Source organism: Balaenoptera physalus (assembly GCF_965194825.1).
Source record: "Balaenoptera physalus genome assembly, chromosome: 9".
NCBI lineage: Eukaryota > Metazoa > Chordata > Mammalia > Artiodactyla > Balaenopteridae > Balaenoptera > Balaenoptera physalus.
The window spans coordinates 11904203-11916992 of record NC_138888.1 but is presented as its reverse complement, the minus strand read 5'-3'; the positions used below and the strand labels follow the sequence as shown (position 1 = coordinate 11916992).

At 35.9% G+C, this 12790-nt stretch overlaps 1 protein-coding gene and 1 long non-coding RNA gene across 2 annotated transcripts in view; both read right to left on the bottom strand.

The window, feature by feature from the left end:
* Positions 1-12790, bottom strand: part of LOC309667022 — a 398987-nt gene that overhangs the window by 207667 nt on the left and 178530 nt on the right. The gene's annotated exons all lie outside the window — the stretch shown is intronic.
* Positions 1-12790, bottom strand: part of TFB1M (transcription factor B1, mitochondrial) — a 64879-nt gene that overhangs the window by 46480 nt on the left and 5609 nt on the right. Inside the window, 2 exon segments of the mRNA XM_082474868.1 lie at positions 110-261; positions 1646-1754. Coding sequence (XP_082330994.1) covers positions 110-261; positions 1646-1754 — 261 coding nt within the window.

Genomic DNA, 12790 nt, shown 5'->3' with positions numbered 1-12790 from the left:
TAAGACATGCAGCCCCCTTCCCTTTCTCAACTCCAAATTATCACATTCTTTTTGTTTTGTTTGGTAATTTGATCACATGATAAAATAGCCAGAAAATGTTAAAACTTACCTCTGCCACTTCCTTTTGAAAAGTCAAAGTCATCTGGGTTCTGCCATAAGCAAAAGGTCCATTTCTATGAGAAACGTTTTCAAGCCATTTGATAATCAGTGGAGTTGATACACTAAAAGGCAGATTTCCAATAATATGTACATTTGGAGGATCTGGTTGGCATAAGAAAAATAACTTGGAATGATTATTTCATCAATATATTCTGAATACAATTTTAGCTAAGAGTAAAATCAAACTGGATATTAACAGCATCAAACAAAAATATACAAAAAGACATGGCTGAGTATTTTCCAGTCCATTTATTCTTCAGAAGCAATGTTTTCTCACAATCCGCTTTGAATTATCAAGGAAAAAAAATTCTACCTAATTACTATTCAGTCAGGCAAAGTCTTCAGGTTTTGGCTTAGGAAAAATATGAAAAAGAACTGGTTTGAGGGAAAAGATCATTTGCGTTGGACATGATGAGGTCAAAGTTCCTACGGGGCACCCAGATGAAGCTGTCAGATACCCAGGCAGGGGATACGGGCTGGACATGAAGATTAAGTGTGTGCAGCATATACGTGGTAAGTGAGACCACAGGGCAGGAGAAATCCAGGCAAACCTGCTGCATGAGAACAGCAGATTCCACCCCTTCCCCCCATCGCAGAAACAACATGTAAGATGTGGGTGGAAAAATAACCACCAGCAAAGAATAGTTAGAGAAAGCTCCCAACAATGTGAAAGGAGGAATAGGAGGGCCTGGTATCAGGGAAGACATGAGCAGAGAAATCGTCTAGAAGACAGTAACAGTCAGATTAATGCCAGGGAACTTGAGGTGGTTTGAAGCAGGCAGTTAGGTCGGTTGTCACTGTGTCTGTGACGGGCTGGGCAGGCAGAAACCTGAAGGCTGGTGCCGAGAAGAGGACAGTGGGTTGAAAGGGGGAGACGGGCAGTGCTGGCGTCTCTGAAGGAGCCTGGCGTGCAGCGTCCAGAGACACGGGGGGCAGCCGTGGGGGCATGCCAGAATCGCTCCTCCAGGTGTTCTGAGGGGTTTAAGGGGCAAGAAACACACCCCATTTATCTACGTATTCCAAGGAGCCGGCACATAGCAGGTACCCAGTAAACACTGTGATTGAAGAGCGCCTTGGTTAGTCATTGAATGTGAAAGACAATGGAAATAAAGTTAGAAAGGTGTGGGTACAGCTTGGTTCACTAAAACACTTCTTTTTTCACCCTTTGGAAAAAGTAACACTTTATAGTTCATTCCATCCTTATATGGTATAATAAAAATGGAAACTTTATTTGAACAGAACCCAAAATATTTGAAAAATATCGGGTAAATAAATTAGAATTATAAAATCAAATTACTTTATCTTACTTTGGAACAAAGTGGAAAAGCAGAAAAAAACTGCAATGCACATCACCTATTTAATTCTATTCATTTAATTTTTAATATAAATATATAATAAACATTTATAATGTATAATAAGTGACATAAATACTTATGATCTAAATAATTACAAAAGAAAATAAGAAAACCAACCCAAAGTCACTTACCATCCTCCCACTGTCTTTTGAGACTTTCTGGAAAAGCCCTTTCTATCTTAAATGTCAAGACATCTCCATGGACAATTCTCAGTTTTCCAGGTGCTGCATCAGAAAGCATCTAGTTTACAAAAAGGTCAATAAAATGAGCTCATACACTTTGGAGAAGAGTAGAACTAATTTATTTTCTTCAAGTCTGTGCATCGTTAAATAAATCTGAAAAGCCAGACTAAAAATGATCATTAATGAACTAATAGCGTGTTGTGTCCACTGCAACAGGCAACTGTGGTGTCTGACTTTCAACACGTGACTGGGGATAGTGGCAGATAACAGTATAACAATAGCTTATAACATCACAAATAATACATTATCTTAATTCTGACCCTCAGAATGACTTGTATTTCTGTACAGATTTAGCAAAAACTCAACTCTTACCTGTCTTTTTTAAATTACAGACTAAGCAGTCTCCCAAGGCAACAGAAATAAAAACAAAAATAAACAAATGGGACCTAATCAAACTTACAAGCTTTTGCACAGCAGAGGAAACCGTAAACAAAACAAAAATACAACCTACAGAATGGGAGAAAATATTTGCACACGATGTGACCCACAAGGGCTTAATTTCCAAAATATACAAACAGCTCATACAACTCAACAACAACAAAAAAAACCCAACCAAAAAATGGGTAGAAAACCTAAATAGACATTTCTCCAAAGAACACATACAGATGGCCAATAGACACATGAAAAGATGTTCAACACTGCTAATTATTAGAGAAATGCAAATCAAAACTGCAATGAGGTGCCACCTCACACCGGTCAGAATGGCCATCATTAAAAAGTCTACAAATAACATGCTGGAGAGGGTGTAGAGAAAAGGGAACCCTCCTACACTGTTGGTGGGAATGTAAGTTGGTGCAGTCACTGTGGAAAACAGTATGGAGGTTCCTTAAAAAACTAAAAATAGAATTACCATATGATCCAGCAATCCCACTCCTGAGCATATATTCAGACAAAACTATAATTCAAAAAGATACATGCACCCTAATGTTCATAGTGGCACTAGTCACAATAGCCAAGACATGGAAACAACCTAAATGTCCATCGACAGATGAATGGATAAAGAAGACGTGGTACATGTATACAATGGAATACTATACTCAGCCACAAAAAAGAACGAAATAATGCCATTTGCAGCAACACTGATGCAACTAGAGATTATCATACAAAGTGAAGTCAGAAAGAGAAAGACAAATACCATATGATAACACATGTAGAATCTAAAATATGACACAAATGAACTTATCTTGAAACAAACAGAATCACGGACACAGAGAACACAGACTGGTGGTTGCCAAGGGAGGAAGGGGGAGTGGGGAATGGAAGGATTGGGAGTTTGGGGTTAGCAGATGTAAACTATTATATACAGGATGGATAAACAACAAGGTCCTACTGTGTAGCACAGAGAACTATATTCAATATCCTATGATAAACCATAAAGGAAAAGAATATAAAAAAAAGAATGTATATATATATGTATAACCGAATCAGCTTGCCATACAGCAGAAATTAACACAACATTGTAAGCCAACTATACTTCAATTAAGAATTATTGATAAAAAATAAATTAGAGACTAAGGACATTATAATGAAATACTGAGAATTAACTAGGAGCAAATCATAGGAAAGATGGACTTAATTCAACTAAATCTTTGTAGCCTAAGTATATACAAAGGATTCTACATGTTACCAAGATCCTTAACTTAATCGACAACTAGCGTCAAACAAGCAGAAAGTCATGTGTCACCGCCAAGCTGCATGTTCACGGCACTCTGAATCACTCCCCTGACCAGAGCACCCCTAAAGTACTTCTGACCCACAGGCACTTTCAACCTAATGAATTACCCTGAATGTTTTAACAAAAGCTACCTCCCGCCTATTTCTACCTTCCACTATTTGCTTTCCTTCCTCTTCCTTCAGTTTTTCCGAGTAAAAAAGAAAAATAAATAAAGGAAAAAAGTACTCTTTCCTTTATCTCCTTTTTTCTTTTTCCTCCATCTCATCCACCTTCGCATCACATCTTAAGAAATGCTCTTACAATACTGAAGCGCTGGCACCTAACTAAAAAGAGCCTTACAGCTAAGCCATCTATAAATTTGCATTGTGTTAAGTGCCCTGGACCCAACACAAAACTTGATTCTTGAAGTCCTTACTTAAAAAACAAACAACAACAACAAAAACAGATGCAATCCCTGAGCTTATAAAGCTCAACATGCAGGAGTGACTAAAATCAATGAAAACAAACACATCTAAAGTAGGTTACAAAGGAAGAGGTAACCCTCTTCCTACATTAAATCTCAGCTCAGGGAGCTCAGAGAACCTTGGCTCCAATTCAAGGAACTTTTGCCCTGAGCATCCGTTGGACCTTCTTCTCTAGCTCAATTAAAGCTAACTAATTCTCCTAACTCTCCTCTTCACTAACTCAGGCAACTGAGGAAGGACGAAAGCACCACCACAGAAGCCAGAGGGGAGACATGGACCAGGGCACCTAGTTGTAGATCACTCACACCTTTGGGTCAACAATGTGCCTTGCACATGCTTCTTTAGAGCACTGTGTATTACAATTATGTATATTTAAGTTTCTTTTCCCTGCAACAACATAGGCCCCTTAAGGGCACCTGTCTCTTATCTACCTTAATATCCCCTGCAGCTGCAATAGTACATAGTAGGTGCTTCATATATATTTGATAAGTGAATGAATAAGTGAATGCTCAAATGGCATTCAGTTTTCTGTGAAGCTGGAAAACTCCTCTCCTAGCCTGTGAGATTTGGGGCTCCCAAAATTTGTAGGGTCCAGAAACTTGCAAAGATTTATTTCACTGATAAATCAATTACAATTTGAGAAATGCATACCTGAAAAGCATTTACTAATTAGAGGCTAAACATTTTAAGTCTGGGAATCATCTACTTTGATACATTTAGCCATGGTAGTTTAGCAAAAATAATTGCGTACCTCTAATATTAATGTACTTATGGATTATTTTAAGTTACCATGATTTGCTAAAACTTAATCTGATGAGTTCCAGACAATTAATCTTAGAAAATATAATAACCTCAATATACCATAAAAATAAAAAAGGAGATAGCTCTCTATGGGACAGGTTCTTACTGTATAAAAACTGTGTATTTAATGATAGCATTTACCATCAAGGAAGAACATTAAATTTTTTTCTATAATTATGCTTCACATAATTAAAACAAATAAGCATACCAAAAACGAAGAGGCAGAACTAAAAGCTTGTTTCACAATGTCAATGTAAATTTGGCTTTTTGGCATTAATTTACATGCTCTGATAACTCAACCAAGTTTGAAATGTTCATTTTTTCCACACTGACACACACAGCTGCATACCAGAAACCTGATGTAATACACATTCACCTTCCTTTCCTAAGTTTAAAGTTGCTTTTTTTTTTTTGGATTCCCCTTCAGGCTTAAGTGTCAGTGAAACAGCAAGTCGTCCTGTTCTTTAAAAGGTCTACCTTTTCCAGGACCACTCTGTAGCTTAATCTTCCCCCTTCCCACTCCCCACTGCAGAAGGAATGAATGCTGGTGTTCAGTTTTATGGGAAGGCCCTGAAGCAATTATGGAGGCAAAAAAAAAAAAATGTTATACAAACTGAAATGACAGTATGTTTACAGACAGCAGCCATTTCAACACCTGATGATATTCAGCAATGACACAGAAAGACCTTCTAACTAACCAGTAATAGAGGAAAATGTTTTCATTATCATAATGATATTTGGGGAATGACGAAGGGGTGGGAAAGATCACTATTACAACCCTTCAAGAATAACACTTCAAAACACTGGAGGTGTTGCCTCATAATGTGCTCAAAGGCACAGCTGACTATGAATGCACGCACTTGATTACAGCCAAATGGGTATTTATACAGACACTCAAATTGTTCTATCATTTTTATTTTAGTTTCCAATCCTATATTCTTCCAAAATGAGGCATGAGTAAGCTTTGAGTAAAAAATATTCATTAAATAAGGCTGTAAAAGAAGAAAGCAAGCCAAACCATGATAGGAGAAACATGTATGTAAATCGTGAGCGCTTTACATCGTAATAATCCTGGAGATGTTAGATCTCACAGCTGACCTACTGAATTATATCATTTTCACTCAGTATTGGCAGTAATTATATCCAGTTTCCAAGAGATCATGTGTTTTTCTGGTATTAAGTTTTGCAAAGGGTACAAGGAACAAATAGAGAATGCCTTTAATAAAAGTGAGAAAACAAATGCAGACATATTCTTCACATGGTCACCTAAAAATCTCTCTCCTCTGACAAGTCAAGGTCTTAGTGAATACTTTCTGTGGGGGGCAAGGAGCTATGGTCTAACTAGATAGTTTGCTGGTGATCTAATTTGATGAGGAAAGAACTTATACCCAATTATAAGGTACTTATGCCCAATTACCAATTCCTTGAGAACAAAAAACTGTATCAAATAGCCATTTTGTATGTTTTATGCCACCTTCTCATGGTGAGGGGCTCCTGGCAGCCGACACTGTACAGTGGGCTAAGGATTAATTACCCAGCCCAGTGATATTACCTTCTTTCTAAATTGCCACAAAGTAGGAACCCAACACTGTTGAAATAAGGGCTGGACAAAACTGTTAGGCAAACTATACGATAATGAATCTACAGTATGAAACACAATAGGTGAAAAAAAGTTTTTTTTATTATATAGAACATACAGAAAAGACTAATGCTATTATTCAAAAGGAATTTAAGATAATGTTACAAATGACTTTTCTAAGGGTGAAGATTACAACATGATTTCAAAAAGTCAGCCTGCTTTGCTTTTTAAACAGGACCAGAACATGTACAGTAGAAACTCACTTACTCAGACTCATCAAGGAATTAGATGTTTAATAATTTCCTATTCAACCAATGTAACTCCTTTAAGTGTTAACATCTCTTAAACAGAAACATACAGATGGAAATCTTTCTAAACTGTATTGCACAATTCTCTTCCTAACCCAAGAACAATGCACCCAATTTCACCCTTTTCTTGATGACTTGGGTCACTGTTGCCTGTAGAGCAATGGCCTCAATGGTTATGATGCCTTGGTGCTGTGCTTTTTTTCAGTTTTATATTTGCTTTTTATAGCTTTTCTGCCACAGTAATAATTGTTACTTCTTGCTCTTGTCAGTGGGTCTGCTTCTAGCATTGATCTCTGTACTTACAACTTACAGTGGACTAGGAAATCACTTTGGCTGTAAGTCACCTTTTGCTAATTGGTTGAGTGTTGTCTATGTTATGATTGACTACGGTTATATCTATATCAAGTAACTTATATGTGTAAAGTATGTAATTATCACAACAGAAAGTCCTCCTTATGTAAAATTTGCTAGCAATGAAAGAATTTCAAAATTCTACTACCTCTGATTAAAAACAGCTCCTTTTGTCAGGATGACTAGATTATATGTCCCTTTACAAGACTACAGGGAAGGAGAATAATTATAATAGCAACCATTTACTGACTACTGGCAATAGGCCAAGCTCTTTACATAAATTTCTATCTATCTTTGTAATAACCACAAAAGATGACTATCATTCCCATGCTGCGGATGAGAAAGCTGAAGCTAAAAAAGATTCAAAGGCAAGCTCAGGGTCACAAAGCTAGTAAGTGACATATATGATATTTGAACATCAGCCTATTTGATTCTCAATGCCATGAACTCTCTACTTTGCCTATCAAGTAAGAAATAATCACTCTGTTTACCTATTATAAAATCCCAGAGGTAATACTAACAATAATCAATGCCTTACTATCTCCAAAATTCCATGAAATAAAACACATAACTTAACGGTTAGGAAGAATCCTAGAGCTTCTTACTCTGGTCAAGATGAAATATAGGAGACCAGATACATTCTTTTGCCTTAAACGAGAAACGGACAAAATAGTTGAGGCAATAATATTCAGACACTGGATAACAGGAAATGCAGGAAAACCTGCAGATCCAAGAAGCTCTCACTGCCCCACGGGCAAGAAACATGAAGAAAATGACACCAAGACACATCATAATGAAAATGCTCAAAACCAGTGATAAAGAAAAAAATCTTAAAAGCAGCCAGAGAAAAAAGACAGAAGCAAAGATAAGAATGACAGCAGATTTCTTGTCAGAAACAACACAAGTAATAGCAGAGCAACATCTTAAGAGCACTGAAAAAACCCAAAAACCTGACACTATGTTTGTTAAACACAAAGGGAAAATAAAACACTTTTTCAGACATACTAAAAAAGATTTATTACCAGGAGATCCACACTACAAGAAATGCTAAAGAAAGTTTTTCAGGTAGAAAGAAAATGATACTAAACAGAAATATGGAAGAAGAGCACTCAAAATAGTAACCACATGGGTAAATATGTAAGAATTTTGGCTTATTATTTAAGTCTCTTTAATATAGAATTGACTCTTAAAACAAAAAATAACATTGTATTGTGAACTTTATAACCTATGGAGAAATACGGCAACAACAGCACAAAGGCCTGGCAGGAAGAGATGCAAGTATACTATTGTAAGATCTGTATGCTATACGTGAAGTGGTACACGTAATTACTTGAAGATAGACTGGAATATGTTAAAGACAGATGTATACTATACACCTTCAATAAACCACTCAAATAATAAAATACAGTTACAGATAATAAACTGCAGTAGACTGACTACTGGCCCCACAAAGATCCACATCCTAATCCCTGGAACCTGTGACTATGTTATGTTACATGGTAACAGGAACTTGGCTGATGTGATTAAAGATCTTGAGATGGGGAAATAAGCCTAAATTATCCAAGTGGACCCAAGGTAATCACAAAGGTGATGAGAGGCAGGAGGATTAGAGGCAATAGTAGAGATGTAGAAGCGAGAGGCACATGAGCTAATGATGGCAGGTGGCCTCTAGAAGCTGAAAAAGGCAAGGAAACATTCTCCTCTGAAGCCTCCAGCAGAATACAGCCCTGCTGACCTTGCTTTTAGACTTCTGACCCCCAGAACTGTAAGAGAAAAATGTGTCATTTTAAGCTACTGAATTTGTGGTAATTTGTTACAGCAGCAATAGAAAACTAATACATAAGGCAGAGATGGCCAGAGTGGTGGGAAAAATGCAAGATCCACTACACACTTGCCTATGAGAAACACACTTAAAATATAAAAACAGAAATAGGTAAAAAGGATGGAAAATATATACATTTCTAACACTAATCAAAAGAAAGATGGAATGGCTATATTAATATCAGACAATGTAGATTTCAAAAGAAAGAATATCACCAGGGATCATGAAGATCATTTCAAAATGATAAAGAAGCCAATCCATAACAAAGATATAACAATCCTAAATGTTTATGCACCTAAAAACGGTGTTTAAAAATAGGTGAAACAAAAACTCATAGGACTGCAAGGAGAGACAGACAAATCTGCAATTAGAGTACAAGATTTCAATACCTTTCTCTCAATAAATGATTGAACAAGTGGACAGAAAATCACTAAGGAGACAGAAGACTTGAGTAATGCCAACTGACCTAACTGAAATTTATGCTGCATCCAACAGCAGCAGAATGCATATTCTTTTTAAGAAACATTTACCAAGACAGATCATATTCCATATGCCATAAACAAGTCTGAATTAATAAAAAATGATTCAACTCATACAAAGTATGTTCTCTGATTACAATGGAATTAGAAATTAATAACAGAAAGAGATCTGAAAAGCCCCCAAATTTGCAAACTAAATGATACACTTCTAAATAATCCACAAGTCAAATAAGAAACTATAAGGGAAATTGGAGCTAAAGTCTTTCTTTAATATCTCAAAAAATATTAACAAGAAAAAGGAAATTAGAAAGTATTCTGAATGCAATGAAAATGAAAACAACATATCAAAATTTGTGGGATTCTCCTAAAGGTGTACTGAGAGGGAAATTTATTGTACTAACACCTATAAGAAAATAAGAAAGGCTTCAAATCAATGACTTCAGTTTCCACCTTAAACTATAGAAAGAACAAATTAAACCCAAAGCAAGAGGAACAAAAATTTCAGAGCAGAAATCCATGAAATAAAACAACAGAGAAAAATCAGCGATTCCAAAGCTGTTTTTGTTTGTTTAAGATCAATAAAGTTGACTACTCTGTAGCCAGACTGATCAGTAAAGAGAGACATGCCAATTACCAACATCAGGAATGAGAGGTGACATCATTACAGATTCTACAGATGGTTTATTTACCATTAGAAAAATCAATATAATTCGCTATATTAACAAATTAAAAAAGAAAACCATACGATTATCTCAAAAACTCAGAAAAAGTATTCTTGCAAATCCAATATCCATTCATTATTTAAAACAAACAAAAAACTTCTCAGCAAACCAGGAACAGAAGGGCCCTTCTTCAGTCTGAAAAAGGAGATCCAGGAAACCTACAACTAACATCGTACTCAATGGTTAAGAGTCTGAATGCTTTTCCCCTAAGACCCGAGAAAGACAAGGATGTTTATTCCTACCACTTCTGTTAAACACTGTACTGGAGGTCTTAGTGCAAGATGAAGATAAATAGTGACAAACAGATTGGAATGGAGGCGGTGAAACTGTCTTTATTTGCAGATGAAATATTAATATATGCAGACAATACTAAGGAATCTACAAAACAGCTACTAATAAGTGAGTATAGCAAGGCTGCAGGATACAAAGTCATTACCTAAAAAAAAAAAGGTATTTCTACATAGTAACAACAAACAACTTGGAGTTAAAATTAAAAACCAATACCATGTACAATAGTATCAAAGAATATGAAATAGTTAAGGGTAAATCTGACAAAAGATGTGCAAGACTTGTCTACTAAGAACTATAAAACATGGCCATGAGAAATTAGAGAAAACCTAATAAATGGAGCAATATATCACGGTCATGGATCAGGAGACTATACTATTAAGATGCCAGTTCTCCCCAAAGTGATCTACAGTTTTAATCCAATCGCAATCACATGAGGCTTTTTTTTTTTAAGTGGAAATTGCCAATATGATTTTAAAACTATATGTAAATGCAAAGGATCTAGAATAGCAAAAACAATTTCGAAAAAGAAGAACAAGGTTGGAAGACTTACATTACCTGCTCTCAAGTCTTACTATGAAGCTACGGTAATCAACACAGATTGGTACTGGTGAAAAGACAGACCTATAGATCAATAAAACAGAATTGGAAGTCCAGCTATGGACCAACACACATAAAGCTAATTGATTTTTGACAATAGTAACCAGGCAACTCAATGAGAAAAGATAATATTCTCAACAAATGGTGCAAAAAAAAAAAAAAAATCTTTACCCTTACATCACAATATACACAAAAGTTAACTCAAAATGTGTCACAGACCTACATGTAAAAGTTAAAACTATGAAACTTCTAGAAGACGGGAGAAATTCTTAGTTTGGGTTTTGGCATTTTTTTTTTTTTTAATTTCTCAAAGTACTGTGACTCTGAAACATGCATTAAATTTAAGTGCTAAAATTTCATGCACTTAGATGGGGTAAGGTGGAAGCAAATTATATTGACTCCATTTTGAGAATTTAGAGTTAGAATGATCTCGCTAAGATTAGTGTCTAAACAAGTTTCCTTACTGAAAATATTTTAGAGATACCTTCATAATTTTTCTGCTCATTGTAAGGAACTAATGTTATCTAGTGATTCATAGAGATTTATTGTAATATTTTACTCCAAACTGTAGATTTGTAGATATTCAAGGTTCATGTTCCTCTCATTGTGCCAAAAGAAGATCAAAGTGAGACTTCTGCCTTTCACTGTTATTTTTGCTTTGTCATGGAATGTTTAGAACAAGAGGAGAGCAAGTTCTGGCAGAGTTTATAATTTGGCTCACCTGGAGCAAACCAACCAGGAGGCACTCTAACTACTAAATTAAGGTCTCTACTTAATCAACACTTGGAAAATTGGAGAGGGATTTTTCTCCTTCCCATTTACAATCATCCCTTGGTATCTGCAGGGGATTGGTTCTAGGACCTGCCGAGAATACCTAAATTCACAGATACTCAAGTCCCATAATCAGCCCTCTGTACCTGTTCAACCTCAAACCTCAGATCGTATAGTACTGCATGTATTTACTGAAAAAAAATCTGTGTATAAGTGGACCACTGCAGTTCAAATCCGTGTTGTTCTAGGGTCAAGTGAACTTTGAAAACCACTGGATCTTATGTTGCTTATGATTCTAAGAATTTGTACATTATTCAGGAAATAAGCTTTCAACTCAATTAGCATTCAACTTTTTAAAAAACTGAGATACAATTAACATATAACAGTATGTTAGTTTCCGGGGCACAACATAATGATTAGATATATGTGTACACTGTGAAACTATCACCACACACTTACAAATTTTTCTTCCTGTGAATGAGCACTTTTAAGATTCACTCTCTTAGCAACTTTAAAATATACAGTACAGTGTTAACTGTAGTCAGCGTGCTCTACATTACATCCCCAGGACTTATTTTATAACTGGAAGTTTGTACCTTTTGACTAACTTCACCCAGTTCACCCAAGCCCAACCCCCAGCCTCTGGCAGTCACCAATCTGTTCTCTGCATCTACGAGTTCACTTTTGTTTTGTTGTTGTTGTTTTTTTAGATTCCACATCCAGATAAAACATCCGGAAGAAAATGTAGGAGAAATTCTTAGTTTTGGCCAATTATTTTAAAACTAAGGTGTAAAAAGCATCAAATTAAAAAAAAATTGATAAACTGTACATGATAAAAACTAAGTTTTATGCACAATCACAAGAAAATGCAACCACAATAAGAGAAAGAAACTCCACATGTCCAATACTAGTTTGATGAGTTGGAGAAAGTCCCAATGTTTCCACAGCCCTGGGGATTTTCTAGTGCTCCAAAGGAATAACATTACCGTTCTCCTACACCTCTTTCCAGATTAGCAGTCTCATGAACAATCCTTAATTACAAAAGTGCCCAAGGCATGGGGATGATAATTTAATTGATTACTTATATCAAAAATTGTACTGAGTGCCCACTAAGATAAGGCATTCATTTAATCCATAACAATCCTATGAGCAAACCAAGGCACACAGAGATAGT